The sequence below is a fragment of the Amphibalanus amphitrite genome, unplaced genomic scaffold (assembly GCF_019059575.1).
Source record: "Amphibalanus amphitrite isolate SeventyFive unplaced genomic scaffold, NRLGWU_Aamphi_draft 000401F_arrow, whole genome shotgun sequence".
In the NCBI taxonomy this organism is placed as follows: domain Eukaryota; kingdom Metazoa; phylum Arthropoda; class Thecostraca; order Balanomorpha; family Balanidae; genus Amphibalanus; species Amphibalanus amphitrite.
This window is the reverse complement of record NW_024881895.1, coordinates 191,932-207,753: the sequence shown is the minus strand read 5'-3', so window position 1 is coordinate 207,753 and position 15,822 is coordinate 191,932. Positions and strand designations below refer to the sequence as shown.

At 60.2% G+C, this 15,822-nt stretch overlaps 1 protein-coding gene across 1 annotated transcript in view; it reads right to left on the bottom strand.

Annotated features, from left to right (window-relative positions):
* The window catches only part of LOC122390574, a 40,593-nt gene that overhangs the window by 18,640 nt on the left and 6,131 nt on the right, over nt 1–15,822 (bottom strand). Inside the window, exons 2-7 of the mRNA XM_043383664.1 lie at nt 13,228–13,384; nt 11,050–11,240; nt 5,342–5,542; nt 4,972–5,081; nt 1,119–1,435; nt 641–708 (exon numbers count right to left, since the gene is read on the bottom strand). Coding sequence (XP_043239599.1) covers nt 641–708; nt 1,119–1,435; nt 4,972–5,081; nt 5,342–5,542; nt 11,050–11,240; nt 13,228–13,384 — 1,044 coding nt within the window. The remainder of the gene's footprint in view (nt 1–640; nt 709–1,118; nt 1,436–4,971; nt 5,082–5,341; nt 5,543–11,049; nt 11,241–13,227; nt 13,385–15,822) is intronic.

The following is a 15,822-nucleotide window of genomic DNA, read 5'->3' as shown; positions in this document are numbered from 1 at the left end:
TAAAAATTGTGGCAGTCGTGTTTAAAATTGTCTTTATCACCACAAAAACTGGTGCCGGCTTTGGGCGTTTTGGTGTCGGAAGTGATTTGTATTTCACTGCGCAGACACCGGCGGCGCATGCCAAGCCGCGCCCAATTACCATTCTTTTCAGCGCCGAGAACAAACAGGCCTGACCCGGTTCGAGTCGCGGCGGCCGGCCGGCCGGCCGGGCAGCCACCTCTATGCTAACAAGCGTCTCGTTAATTCCGCCCCGCCGAGCCAGGGCGAGACATTCCTCGGCACCGCCTGTGGCCCGCCTTCCATTGGCAGCTAACTGATTCATATGAGCGCCGCAATGAGCTGCCGCGCGCGTGGCGGCGCGTGGCCGCCAGAGGTGGGAGACAGCGCCCGTCGCCAGCAGCGGTCCGGTGGTCCGGCCTATCGCCTTACATCGCAATGGTGATGAGATATCAAATCTCCCCGAAATGGATCGAAAGTGATAGCCGGCAGACCTTCGAGGCACCCACGTCGTAGGATTGTATCAGAAACATCGGGTGATGCAACTCTTATGTTCACAAGACTGGTGGCGCATAGTAACGATGTTGGTCGACCTGGTAAGACCGGATGTGACGCAGGGAGAACGAGCGAGCGAGTTACTCACCGAGCTGGAACTCCAGCACGTTGGTGCCTCGCCTCTTCAGCCAGACGCAGTTGTAGACTTCCTCGCCACTGTCGAAGAGAACATATCCATTAGAATGACGTAACAACAGCAGCGCTCAACTCATTGACAACGGTCAAAAACTGACATAATCACCTCGCGCATTTGCGCACTAGCACCTTCTCGCGTGCCTGTGGTTATCAGCGTCATATCACGCGTGCCATCGCCAACTGCATAAGCTCGTCAAGACATGCAGCAGCGCAAGAATTTGGGCCTCGCTTTCCGGAGCCCGGGACGCTAATCTGTACATCGGCGGATGCGTGGACATTAGGCGCCTGATTACAGGGTGCCAAGCCGACCGGACAAGCCAACGTCGAAGAAATTTATGCATAAAAACATCGGTTGTTCGCAGGCAGTAATGACTTGCAAAGAGAGTCGTTGAATTACGTCACGCAAGAACAATGCAGGAAATGCTTCTTACCACTGGGAGCGGGAGTAGATGACGAACTTTTCTTGGTCATGCTGCGCCACACAGCGGGTTGTGTGCGTCTTGAAGTTCTTGGCGTCCTTGTAGACCATGGTGTCGCCGTCGACGTGTGAGTGTTGCCAGACGCCCTGGGCCCAGTCGGGCAGTGTGCAGGTGGCCTGTCGGACGGCCAGAGGCCACGGCCGGCTGTCGGCCGGCTGCAGCACGAGCCGCTCGTAGCCGCGCGTGGCGCTCTCCAGGTGACGGTGGCACGACGAGTCCGACGAGAGCGCCACGTAGATCCGGCCCGTGCCGGCCTCCTTGCGGTACATCTGGAGACACACATAGACACAGTCAGACGGGGACACAGACGGGACGGGGACGTCAGAGAGGGTCCGACACACCGGACCGGTCAGCGTCCGACACACCAGTCAGCGGTCAGCGGCGGACCGTTTCCGGTACATCTGTGCGGCTGACCGACACGACATCAATGATGCAATGATGCAACTGGTCGGCCAGCCGGTGGTGTGGAATATTCAAACAGAGCATGATGTCTCCCGGCAAATATCTTGTAGCGTATGAACGTGGTGATCCGAAGGCGCCTTTCGCATATGCATTAGGATAAAGTTAGTCACGAGGAGAGTGGCAACATTCCCTGGCGTATGACGTGCCTTCCTAACTTCCGTCAACGTCCTAGCGACAGGGATATGACTTATATGGGCGCGCTAAGCTCCTGTACCACTTCCATCACCCTTGAATCCCCGGCCGCAGTCCCGACTCACCCGTCACTGAACTATGCGTTTGGCCGGGCGCCAGCTGTTTTGCATGTGCACGTCCTGTTCTGTGCGCCCCGCCCAGTGCCGGTGACCGCCACGCCAGGTGACATCACACAGCTGTGGCGCCAAGGCCACCCGCACACCCCGCTCCCCTCAATGTGTGTCGGTTCAGCGCTCACTGATCCGCCGGTGTGCGCGGTCACAGCTCGCGCGCCGGCCCACCATCCGTGGTGCTGCGGTGGCCCGCGCCGTCTCGGCTTCAGTTCGACAAGGCCGAGCGAGCGATGACTGGACGTCGTCGAGGTCGGCCGTGGGCACACCTGCCCTTCTGTTCGGCTCGCTGGTCAGCCGCCGCGCCGACAGGTAATGGCACCGGGCGCCAGCGGGGGCGGCGGCGGGGGGTGGCCGAGGGAGCGCGCCGCCCGCCGGATGTCGACCTCCCCTACCCCTGCACCGCCCGACCACGCAGGAGCGCATGTCTGGGTGGCCACACCGGCGGCGCCAGCGCGGTCCCTACCGGTAGCCCTTCGCGCCGTCGGAAATCTCACCAAAGCTACAGGGAGCCGTCTCGGGAACGTGTAAGGAAAGTCCGATACCCATCTAGATGGCGGCTTAAATGATGGAAAACTCTGGGAAAAACGCGCTAATTGAAGAGATGCCTATCTGCCATTGTTTGTCGGGGAGGGTCGCGAGTCTGAGATTACCCGGGTCTCCGGAAGCGTGGCGGACACGCGTGTCGCGACAGATTGTCGGACAGAGGGGAAGGGTGTCGGTTAGAGGCCACCCATCCGCGGGCGGGGCCGTCGCGTCACGTCCGGCGGACATCCGTCACGGCCCGTGACGGGCCGTCACATTCCGATACGGTGCAGTCAGCTGACGCAGACCGAGGTTAGCGCAGCAGAGGAATGATGTCGCGATGGCCGTGCTAGAAAGGATATTTTACAATAATGAAACATGGAAAACGAATGTAGTTTATCAGTTTAGTCTAGTCAAACCGCATGAAGATGCTGTCGCAACATAGCTGTGCACGTTTCTACAAGAAAGTTGAGTGACAACAATGTGAATGCACCGCATGTGTCGCAACAGTGGGCAGCTTTCGTTCTCGTAAACAGAATCCGCCTAGCATTCTTAGCCCTAACCTTTGAGCGAACGACCGCTAAAGACGGTGTCGGAGCGCGGTGCCGCGCGCGCGCAGCCGACAGTGTGTGACCGTGTCGCAAAGGCAACTCATCAAAGCCCGCCCCGAAAGCCACCAAATGAACGAACAACGACGTTGCGGCCGGTCATTTCGGAAATGAGGTCGCAATTATTTCCAGCGATGCAGCGCCGTGTGCCGGGCGCACCGGTCGTGTTGATGATCTTATAATAACGCCGAGCAGGAAACTCTGAGGTCGCGGTCGGCCCCCGAGCGTGCAACACGAATACCATCGGCACCGGGTGCAGCGACCCATCGGCATCCTCCAGCCGGCGGACGCGGCGACCGACGGCGGCGGCGAACGGCGCACCGCAACCGCCAAACGACGACCAAAGCGGTCAGCGACACGGCGAGTCCGAACGACAGCCTGGGAAATACCGTGAGTGACACAAATTCGAAATCCGCCGTCCTCTGGTCGAACAATCGACGGCAGTTCCGCTGTGGAAACTGGAGCAGATAGCTGAGCCGGCCACGGACAATTTCGTGATTAAAGCCGCCGCCGCTGACGCAGCGGGGCAGTCGACGGCAGCCACAAACGTATTTCCAACAAAAGGCGGAAGCGCGGCCTCCTAACGGTGCGCCGCTTCATTTGTCGCCGCGGCGGCGCGTCTGTCGCCGCAGCAGCTGACTGCGCGGTGTGTCAGCTGACTACCGATATGTGGACCGGTAAATCCTATCAGAGCCGGAAGGGTGGTGGGACGTGTGGATGGAAGCCGGCACGGTGCGGTCGATGCGGGCCGGGCTGACAGCCCTGGGCGGCGCGGCTACGCCCCGACATTGTCGCCCACAGCGCGTGTCCCTTTAGATGCACGGCGGGGCATTTCCGACGGCCGGTGGTAAAAACCGCCGCCGAGCACGCCAAAAAGCGCCATGAAGCCGCCGGTAGCGTGACTGCCGCCACTGAGGTCGCCCGGCTGGCGGTAGTTGACTCGATGTCGACCGGTCTCGCCGGGCTATTGTTAAAACTCATCTTCACTAATGATCCGGGGGCGGTCCGCGGACGAGCCGCGGCCGGCCACCGCACCGCTCTCAGAGGCGCCCCTGCAGACGAGCGCCGATTTATCAGACCACCGCGTCACTTCTGCCGCGGCGGCGTCACTAACGACGCGCCGCTCCGACCCTGGCGCGGCCGCTCGCGGCGGTCGCTCGCACAGACAGACGCGCTCAGACGGACGTTTTACCTTCCGGACTAGCCCGCGCCCACCGCTGGCATTCAGACTCGACTAATGGGCGTCTGTTTTAAGTGGTGGACCGTGTCCTGCGCCGCCTCCGATCGGCCCCATCGCGGGCGACAAAAACAGCACATCGCCGGTCCTGGCCCGATCGCGGTCCATCTGAGGAGACCGGCCCTCCGAGGGCCACCGCGCCGCCAGCCGACTCCAGTCACGAAATCTGACACGCTACGTGCCACAAGATAGCTTAATAAGACGAGTTTCGGAGCTCGGTGGGCGGGAGAATGAAACTGTTTCGAATCGAACCGCTCCCATCACTGTGGCTAAGCGGTTTGCTGGCTTAGCGTCTCGAGATAAACAGCTTTCGTGTCGGTGTATGGCTAATGCGTGCTCTTGTTAAGATAATGCCGTGCTTAAAAAGCGGCTTAACAATGTTCCCAGCCTACTACAGGTTGTAACCAATGAATTCGGTGATTCGTGTCATGCGAGATACCACTTACCTACATCCGTGAGTTCCCTTCGATAATAGGAAAACCGCTACATCAACAAGTCACGACGTGGTGTACACAAGCATCGGCTAACAACCTCCCGAGAATTACAGCCGACATGACCTTTCCTAACGGTGTATATCCACAGTTTTCACTGTGTTCGGCACCCTTTTATGACCGCGGTAAACATCAGATCCCGCCCAGCGAACCACCAAAGGAAAGCAGCAGGGTACTCACCGCACACCGATAGCGCGGCCGATTTTCATCCGACGCCTCCGTGTCGAGCAGCGCCATAAAGTTGTTTCCGTTGCTGTCCTCCCAGTCGCCGAGACATTGGAAGGTCATGTCTGCAAAACGAAATCCTGTTACTGCCAGATAACTGTGCACGACAGGGGCGCCGATTGATTCCGTTGCACCGTCCGGTCGGAGAGAGATATATGCCAGACACGAGCGGGTAAAAATGACTCGGCCCGGCCTTGCACGGCGTACTTGGAGGGATTAACAGGGCGATATAGCCTCGGTTTGTTCTTTACAAGCGGCCAGTTCCGGCGGGCGCACCCAGCGGCGGTTCAACACAACACGAACAAACGGTCAGCGGTATACTTACTGAAGTTGGGTCGGAACGCGCAGCCGTTGAAGTTGAGGTGGAGTCCGAAGCCGAGCGGACAGTTGGAGATCTGCGAGTCCGAGTTGGCGCACTCGGTGACACTCTCGGTTCCGTCGTCGATGTCGTACGAGAACGAGAAGCGGCCGCTGATCGGACAGTACACCGGGTGCTCGTGCGGCTCGTTGGTGCGCGTCTTCACCTCTGCAACAGGAGAAAAGGTCGTCATCAGTATGCCGGCGCGCTGTTGGCGGGTCGCCGGGGTGCCGGGGCGCGGGGGACACCGGCACCCGCTGTATCCGCCAGGTGGCCGGGCCGGGTGTCGGAGAATAATGCATCAGTCGGGCGCGTCATGACCGAAACGCTCGTGCCGGTCGTGATTATCCAGCGCCGGCTCATCAAAACCAGACAAATCAGGTGTTGCCGGGTCCCGGATGTAGGCTCCTACCCAAGAATCCGTTCGCTTTCATTAGAGAAGCCCGCGCCGCGTTGCCGAGCCGCGGGCGGTCAGAGCCTTTGCAAATGTTCCGGCGCCGCTACCGTTAATGTTTCCGCCGTCATCGGCGTGCCACCGGGCGAGGCAGCAATGGCATTTTTCCGTGAGACGGAGAGCTGAACTGGTACCGGGCAGCTCTGGTGGTGGACTGTCGGCCGGGGGCGGGCCGGGGCGGACAGCGGGAGGGTTCCGGGCGGGACCGGGCGGTCGCCGCAGTCGCTGCAGAAGAATGCAGAGGCGCCTGCAGGCTGGCGACCCGCGCTCGACAGGCCGCTTATGGCACGTCGTCGGCACCGCCACTGCACCGCCTCTGCGGACGAGTCTCGTGGTCACGGGCCCGCCCAGGTCCTGCCGAGCGCACCGTCACCGCCGCCCACCGCCGGCGCCGGCTGCAAGGCCGTAACGAGGTGGTACCGAGTCCGTCATGATGCCTGATGAGGCGTATCCCTCGTTATGCCATATCAGACAACGAGCGTGATGTTTGTGCTTTTGCATTTGATCAATCGATAGGTCTGCTGCTCTGGCGCGCCGCTTTCAACTGAATCTCCGCACCGATCTCAAGCTCGAGCTCACAGAACAAGAATCTAATTGTGACGATTCCCAGGCTGATTTCTCAGTGGAACGAAATCGGAACGGAAAGTGCCCTGGGTAGGCTTCATATGAGAGCTGAGACGTGGGAACGACGACTGTTGCCCAACCTGGCGGCAGAGCGACAGAAGTGTGCCTCTGTCTGTCCACAGCTCCTCGGAGACATTTCTCAGACCCTGAACCGATCGCCCTTCCCGACCAAGGGACAGGCGACACTTTCTCACGGCCCGGCCACCGCGCATGCGTGATGGCTGTGACACTATCGGCGCCCAGGTGCGCCACATTTGCACACGGCGCCGATCCGGCCGCAGATATGATAATCTGACGCGTCATTGCGTACGGGAACTGTGGTGGAGGAGACAAGGCTGGTGGGGACCGCGGGCTCCGGTGGCTGACGGTGAAGTTCGGTGACGCTGTGTGACGTATTGTGATAGAGAGCTGCATCCACTGATGACGTCAGATGTCACATGACATCAGACACCTGGTGATGCATGGGGATGTGAAGGTGGCGGGGGAGCGGTGGCTTTCCAGACGTTATTCATCACATGAATACTGCGGATTGGTTATCATTGAATAGCTAAGAGGTTCTTTTTGAGCCTGCAGTGGAGGCCAGTAGCAGGAGTCCGGTAATCTACGCAACAAACTTCAGGAACTGTCGATGAAAGACGGAGAGAGAGAGAGAGAGAGAGAGAGAGAGAGAGAGAGAGAGAGAGAGAGAGAGAGAGAGAGAGAGAGAGAGAGAGAGAGAGAGAGAGAGAGAGGGAGGGGGAGGGAGGGAGGGAGGGAGGGAGAGAAGAGAAAGGGAGATCCAATACCTAAATGCGACAACGACGAGCACGGTCAGCGGAAGTGCGCCATCCGCTCGAGGGCTCTGCATAAAGCGGCGGACCGTGCCATCCTCTGGCCGCAGAGCTCATCTCTAATCCAGGCCAGTGAGCCGGGCGCGTGCTGCTGCCGGCGGTGCCGACACGCCTGAGCGCCGCGCGCGCCTCGCCGCTGACCCGCCGCTGACCCGCCCGTGACCCAGCTGACCCCTGGCGGTGCGACTCCTCCGGCGGAGTGCGTCTCGATCGGCGCAGCGCGGCGCAAACGCCTCTGTCGACGGTCACGACATTCCGCGATTAACGCTACAATGGATGACCCATTAAGGCGGCATATGATTACGTTTTAATTTTCCGCTCACGCCCGTCGGGCTACCGCTCCGGTCGGCTGCATCTCGCGGTGCGCGTGGTGTCGGGAGATGTGCGCAGGTTTGCGACACGCGGGGTCGGTGGGTGGGTGAGTGGGTAGGTGAGGAGTGCGGTGCGGGGGAGAGCCAGTGTCCCACGGTGAGACACTCCCGCGGCGGCTGTCCCCGGAACAGCGGGCCGCTCCCCGGCGCATCCATCACCGGCCGTGTGTCGGAGGCGCGCGGCTGAGACTCTGCCGCGGCGGGACGACACGACCCGCGCCGCTCCGTCACCGGACGGCACCAGTCGTGAGCGGTACTGCGTCACAATCGACACAGCGCGCCGCGACGGCCTCGGCGGCTCGTGTCGCCACACCCCTCGGCGGCAGCTGATGACACACCGGGCCCGGCGCTCGGCGCGGCTATTATCATAACCACTCCAATCTCCTTTGGCGAGGCTGGTGCCGGTCGTATTCTCGTCTTCCCCGAGCTGTCACCACGCCCCGTCCCGGCGCGCTGGATGTCACAACCGTGATAATACCTATCCAGCCCGGCGACCCTGTCCCGTTTCTTTGAGCCGAGCAGCTGGCCCGCCGTAGGCCTCTGAAGCCCATGAGGGTCGCCGGTCGCGCAGCATAAAAAACACGCCGCGAAGAAAAAAGCGCTGCTCGGCGGTAATTGCCGGCCCACCGGAAGAGCTGCTAATGAAGGCGGTCGCCCGCTGGCTGACGGAGGCCGACCATAACCACCACGTGTCCAGTGTCGAGCCGACAGAAAAAAAACGTCCGATACCGGCCCCATTCAGCGAATCGCGCCGCCTGAAACCTTCCTGCTGCATTCCGCTGCACGAATAGAGCGCACGAGTGCCGCTCGGAGGGAGCTGACAATCGGCCTCTCTGCGCGCGGAGAGGCGTTGACGGCCGCCTCTATCGGACACGTGCCGATCAGGGCCGCTCAGCGCTCTCCGCTCTCACCGTGCAGCGCCACACTCTCAGCTAGCGGCCCTGTCTGCTCGCGTGTCTGGACCCTGCGACGCCAGATGGTGTCTGGAAGCGATCTGGGCGCGGTCGCCAGGCGACAATCTCATATGTGCACGCACGTGAGGCTGATGTCAAGCGTCTGCTCTGGATGCTTGGCACGGGACGGGCGGCTCCGCTCCTGGCACAGAGACGAGACTGGTTGGATTCTTGGCAGCCGGACAACGCTGGTCGGATGGAGACTTGGCAGCGCAAGCCGGAAGCGACAGACACTCTGTGGTGACGCACAGACCGTCACACCGTGTGCCGAGTCACGTGAGTGACGGGTGACGTGGAGTGCTGGGATCCGGTCGACGCAGTCACGGCCCACCCCCGCGGGAGCTTTGTTCGTGCCCCGGCGGGTTTTAATGAACTGCCCTCTGGGTTGGAACATTAGCGGCCCATGGCCGCCGAACTGAGACGGGGGGACGGCGGGAAGTGACAGGAGCGCCGTCACCCTGACTGGTGCGTGACGCCATCCGCGGGAGCGGGCGCGCCGTCGGGCGTGGGACACGGCGACGCCCCTGGTCTGATACCACAGCTCTTCAGACCGAAACAATCTGCGCCGCCTCTGATCTCGGCATCTCACCTCGGCGGGAACGGCACCAACACGGCGATCAGCTGATATTTGGGTCAGTGAGTTCTGCGGCGATGACCTCTGCCCTCTGCTGGGCAGGGCGCACCGCCACGGGGTCCATATCGCATGCAGCACCCGCCCTGCTGACCCGTGCCGCCCCCGGCCGACACGCAATCACTGGACACATCATTGTTTGGATGCTGCACGCACAGAAACAATGGCGATTGATCACAAATGTTTTTCCCTCGCCGGAATAATTGAAAAGACAGTCACGCCTACGAATGGTGTATGAATTTATTAGAAATCGAACGGCCTCCCATCTAATCAGAGCTGAGATATGCGGGTTAACCCCGGTGATACCCGGTGTGGAAATGAATGTAATTTTTGAATCAATGTCGAAGGACGTTGCCTCACTGTAATTTCCCTGGCCTCTAATTTACGGATCGCGAATCGCGCTACAAGACAGAGATTTCACCGGACGGATGGGCTGTGTCCGGTATTATCGACAACGTAGTCATTCTATCGACAGCTCGATATGATTGTGAATGTCCGAGCAGGAATTCTCAGCGCGTGACGCCTTTCACGCAGACTGTCTCGACACAATAGCAGAAATCCTGATCATCGCGGCGATGCCTTGTCTGTCATTTAGCGTCAGATGTCAGCCATATGACATCTGTCACCGTCAGCGGCCAGCACCCAGTCCCATTTCGGACGGGTGCACCCGATGTCTGGCGCGATACGCTATCGCGCCATCTAATTGGAGACGGAGACGTTTGTCATCTCGCGGACCATCCTGCTGTCTCGCGCTGCACGCTCCGACTGCACCTACGCAGGCGGCGGCGTCGCGGGTTCGGATCCAGCCCGATTTAAAGTCGCATTCTCAGGAGTCACTCTCTCCAGAGACGACTCACAGACGCCGAAACGTGACCGGTCATCGTGAGAAGACGTCCCACTGTCGGCCGCCGTAATTGGTCGCCGCTGAGGACCCGAGACCGACGTCACCCTCTCCCACATTCTGGGCCACGTCGTGCCGCCTTCGTGCACCGTAAGTCGTGCACGATTCGTGCACGCAGCCGTACCGGTGATCCGTCGGGCCGTTTGCAGAGCGGCCTGAAGGTCGCAGCAGGCCGCCAGTAAGCTTGTTACCACGCACATCCTGCTGCGTTGCGAACAACTCGTTAACGTGTGCCGAACATCGAACGATATTTAATCGCGTAGCTTTTTGCAGTGTTCCGCAACCGCGAGACAAATCTGCGTTCACGCGTCGGTGGAAGAGAAACATTTCGGGACGTAATATGCGGACTGCTACGGCAGATTTTCTGGCTTTCCGACGGTGAAGTTGTAAGCAGATAATCCTCAGGGAGGCGCCACTTGTCTGCGATATTACACGAAGTCGTGACAATAGCGGCGGCTTACCGGCGACCCATACGCCGCGGTTCTGGGAAAGTAAATACTACACAGTACACACGGCATCAGATCTAACAAATGCACGAAAAGGTGATTAGAAGGGACCAGAAGCGCCGATGTCGCTACTGCACGTGTTTCAAAGGCGCCGCCTTTGTTCGTTGATTGGTCCCCGATTTCGACTAGTCACCGCCGCGCTCCTGCAGGCGGCGGCGTGTCCCTCCGCTCTCAGCACGCACAGTGGGTCTCTGTGGCACACGGCGGGATGAACGCGCAAGCGCCTGTCCGGACGCAGGCACGCACCCTCCAGACGGGTCAATCGGAGCAGTGAGTCGGCACGTTCCGGGCCGCACCAGATGGGAGCATGACGCCGCTTTAGCGATTTGGCGTCGCCATTGTCCGCGGTGACTCGACGCGCCACTCCGCGACAAGGTGTCAGGAAGAGATAGCGGTTCTACTTACTGTACATCATGAGTTCGTGGACGTGGCTCTCCTCCATCTTGGCCGGCGAGCTCATCTCCTCCACGGTGGGGCAGAGTTTGAACGTGTTGTCAATGTGGGTGGCGCAGCTGCTCTGGGGGTCCCGCGTGTGAAGCTGCAGGACATTGGCCGAGCGGATCGCCAGGTGGAAGCAGCGCAGACACCCGTTACTCCTGCGAACAGAAAGAAAGCAGAGTGAACACTCGGCAAGCATTAGAGCGAGCACGGGATTATGATGTAGACACCGCCGTTCAGCCTCAATGACTAATGAAGTCAGGCCAGCCGCGATACTGACAAATGAAAGAGGAAACGAGCGAGCTGTTCATTGTAGGGTGTAATTATCCGTAAGGAAAAGCTTGCCCTGGCTGTCTGGAAAAGTGCCGGAGTAAAAGTAGGTGTGAATGACATTTTCACCCGTGGGAACCGGCTTGTTTGTAGGCGTCTGGCAAGGGTTGTTCACAACGTATGAATGGCGGGTTATTAGCATGCATCAGCTGTCCGACTATGTATGCCCAGGCCCTTACTGACGTGACTGGAGTGCTCAATGACGTATCGCTATTCCAGGCAGAACAAACATGACCTACCCAGCAAACACAATTAGTCAGGGGAAGGGCCACTTTTACTTGTTAGCGAGCACAATACACTGTCAGCGACTACCATTCAGATACAGATATCGCCCTGATGACCCAGAATGGACGTATTGTGACCGGCTCCCGTGCTGGGAGGGCCGGCAGCCCGCGGGGTCCCTCAGATTCGCTCGGATTAGTGGGCCGTGGGTCCCCGGGGACCTGCAGGACCCGCGCCGCGGTGGTCGTGTCCATCCGTGAGAATCTGGGCTGCCGTCTGATCGCCGCGCCACAACACTGCGACGGTCAACAACAACTCGGCGCCCGGTCGCAGCCGGTAATTAATTGTTTCTGATCGCCGCCACCGCAACTTTGATGCATCGGTCGCCGGAAGGGCCGTCCCGGACTGTTCCCACGGGGCGGGCCGGCCGCTCCCGCCGCCGACCGCCGCCCGACGGCCGCCGCCCGCTGCCGCCGGGCCGGCGTATCATTTGGGGACAAATTACGGAGCGGCGAGCCGCCACCGGCCGTGGGTACACACACAGACAGACACACACACACCGGACGGCAGCAGTTAGGTCGGAATGTGGCGCACTTTTTGCCGACTGCTGGGTCGGTAAGTGACGGAGCTGCTCCCCGTGTCACCAGGGGCTGATCGGTGCCCCGTCAATGCCTCCGACAAAACAAACAGCAGGCAGTAACGAAAACACCACCGACAAAACAGACGAGAATCTACGACCTGCGCAAGAACGGCTATCGACTGCGTCGTGAATATTAAATGAGAATATAGAGAGGGAGAAAAAGAAAGAGTGACAGTAGCTGAGAAAATGAAGAAGGAAGGAGAGGAAGAGAGCGAGAGAGAGAGAGAGAGAGAGAGAGAGAGAGAGAGAGAGAGAGAGAGAGAGAGAGAGAGAGAGAGAGAGAGAGAGAGAGAGGATGGTGTGAAAGCATGCCTACCGCGGCGAAGAGCCACAGAAGGGTAGTTTCTCGGCGGGGGTCGCCGGGCGGGTGTCGTCCCCCGTCCGCACCGGAACCCTCCCGCCGGGGAGCGGCTCTGTGGTGACATGTGTCGCCGTCCCCCCGGTGAGCCGCCCACGCCACCCAGAAGCACCCGCCAACCCGTGAGAACCGGGCGTAAAACACATGGACCCGCCGGCTCTCCGACAAAGCCTCCCGCCGCCGCCAATTACTGGCCAAATTGGCCGGCGTGCCACCGTCCGCGGGCCTTTAAACACGGCCGGACGGCCGCCGCGCCGGCCCTCTCTGCTAGGGGGACCGGAAGCCGCCGCCGCGGGCAGATGACACCCGCCGATCGCACGGTATTGGGCAGCTCCGATCGGCACGGCGGCATATGGTAGCCCCGTGTGAGAAGGACTCCCGGCAGTGAGACATTAGAGCCGGGAGACGTGATCATTACTGACGCAGAAATACAGTCGTCTCGGGCGCTAATGGTTCGGCGCTGGTCGCCTTCGCGGTGACATGTGTCGCGTTCCCCGGCCGGAATATACAGATGACCGGGGCATTAGCGGCGATAATTGACGCTAACCCACTAATGGATTTCGGGGCGGGACGGGCCTCTTCAGCTCCAACTTACTCGTCACGCAGAATGAGGTTGTTGCCGACTCTTGCGTGGCAGACACCATATGGCAGAATCTGGTTGATCTCGATCAGCACCTCCGAGTACTTGTTTTCCGCGCTCTGAACGGCGTAGGTGCCGTGATATTCAAACGGAAAGTAGCACTCGCTGAAGCCTGAAAAGAAGAGAACGCATCGGATTAGTTATCGGTTATCAGCCACAGCTGGTGTTTTTCTCGAATAATTAATGCCCAGTTGTGAATTGGAAATGGGAGATAAAAGAACCGTAGTGTTGACAGAAAATCCACCTCGGTGTGAGAAAACCAAACAAACGAACGTGAGCTGAATAAACGAGAAAGTCATCGCGGCATACTTCACTCAGGGACGGCGCACATCACAGAGAGAGATACGGCACCCGTCACACAGAGGCTGTTGTGGCTCTGGCCGCGCCGCGAGTGCTAGGCTCCTTATCAGAGCTCAAGTTACCGGTGTTAGCTTCCTGCCGGACGCGTGCGCGATGCAGTCTCCGAGACGTATCGGATTCCGGCGGGACTAATGCCGCACGGCACGCGCCGTTTTTATTGGCCCGAGTCTCTGCATTCCTCGTGGCCGTCTGACTTGTAGTCACCGCCGAGGCACGTTTTTGACTATCAGCTTTGGCACAGTGAGATCATGTGTGAGCGTCTGATACCGAATGCTGACGTCAGTGGGTCGGTCTCGCCGTCCAATTGACGTCACGGGTGGGCACCAATTCCGCCGGAAGACACGTGACAAGGGTTCGGAAAAAATGAGCTCCGGACTCAAATTATGCCCAGTCCGACAGTGCACCTGCGCAGAGACGGAGCCAGCACCTGGAAGGTTATGTAGAAGCGCAGCCCGTGACGGGATAATTGAGCAACTTTGAACTGCACTTCCCGTGTCGCAAGGTTGAACTCACTGACCGTTAGCAGCTGCCTGACTACGGGCAGATGTTTGGTAGTGGCGGATGGTAGTAACGTGAGCGAATTAGATGATAGCTCTCGAAAAATACCGCTAATATCGCGTATCATCTAATACGAGAGATATAGTATTTCGGCAGAATGATGTAGCCAAATATCTGAGTCAACCTCAATATCTCAGCTACGGGATGGTGCTGTATTGTGGATTAATTAGTCATTCTCCCTCGGGAGAAGACGGTGCCGCACTACCCGACCGCTGCGTCCGCTGCGTCCGCGGCCGTCGACGAAGACTAATTGGCATCATTACTGAGCGGGCAGCCGGGACGGACTCGGCCGCCTCCACGCGTGGCAGCCGTCAGCGTCCCGGCGGACGGGCCGTCAACAGCTCCACAGACGGGCCGTCAACAGTCACAGGCGGGTCGGCTCAGTCGTTACCGGGCGGCCAGATCATTTCTCATCAGCGCCGGCGGATAGATGAAGGCGCTGATGCGGTGACTGTCTGCGGCCGGCCCCGTCCCGGCTCAAACAGATCCGCGCTGAGCCCGGACTGACGTGTCGCTCACGGAGGCCGCCTTTCTTTCTCGCCCCGTGCCGTGCGCCCCCTCTGCCGCACGCCGCCGCGCAGAGCTGTGATTTATGTGGTTTACTCGGCACGCCCCGAAGCAGTGGAAGCGACTCGACTAGGATCGTTCGTGCGTGGCTCTCGCGGGCCATTCGCAGGTCATCGGAGGTGATCACGAGGAGGTGTTCGGCGGCCGGCGCCTCCTCCAGGTCCCCATAATTACTGGCGACGGAAGAGCGCCTTTTTGCCGCGCGCCGCGTCTGCCCGGTGCGCGGCGCGGTGCCGCCGTCCAGGCGGGCGAGCCTCGGCGGTGGGCCGGGGCCGGCAGCAGCCAGGCGAGTCGGTGCCTGAGCAGGTGACGGCTGAACCGACCACTTCCGTCGGCGGACGCTGTTTTTCCTCGCCAGGGCAGGGGGCAGCGCGCCGCCGCGCCGCCGGGCGAGACAGTCAATTACCGCCATTTTTGTCGTCCGGGCTAAGTTTGGGGCGAGCTGCACCTGCCCCCGGGCGCTGCCACGCCAAGTGAGCGTCGATCGGAGCCAGATGAGCGGGAAGGGCCCCAGCGAGTACGAAAAACTGCCGCAGTGCCGGTCGAAACGACCCAAAAACGTCGCGGCGTCACCCACACGCCAGCGGGCCACGTGCCAGAGTGTTTCGGCCTGCTCCCCATTAGTAGCGCCGGGGATGTTGACTCACGCTCCCCCGGTGAAACTGATGTGGCGCAGCGAAAGGGGAGCACGAGCCCAGCTTCAGACAACGGCCGGTGCGGAGCTACGCTCCACCGCGCAAATCGCACCTTGCGCCGCCGCCCGGCTGGCCGGCCGGCCGGTCCCGTGCCGCCCTTCGATTCGCGTCAGGTGGCCGCCAACTCAGATTGGCAGCGGCAGCCACACAGCGCCAGGTCGGTCTCTGGATCAGTTCGAGTCTCGCCACTTCGGGCTTGGCCGACGGTACGTGACAGTCGCGCATCAGCGGACAGAGGACGCCTGCCGCTCAGACAAACAATGGGCATCCCGCTGACAAACGACAGGTCAACGGACGTCGTGGGAGTGATGGCGCGGCCACCAGGTGCTCTTTGGGGAATCGTGGGAAACCGAACGATCTTCAGAGGCAG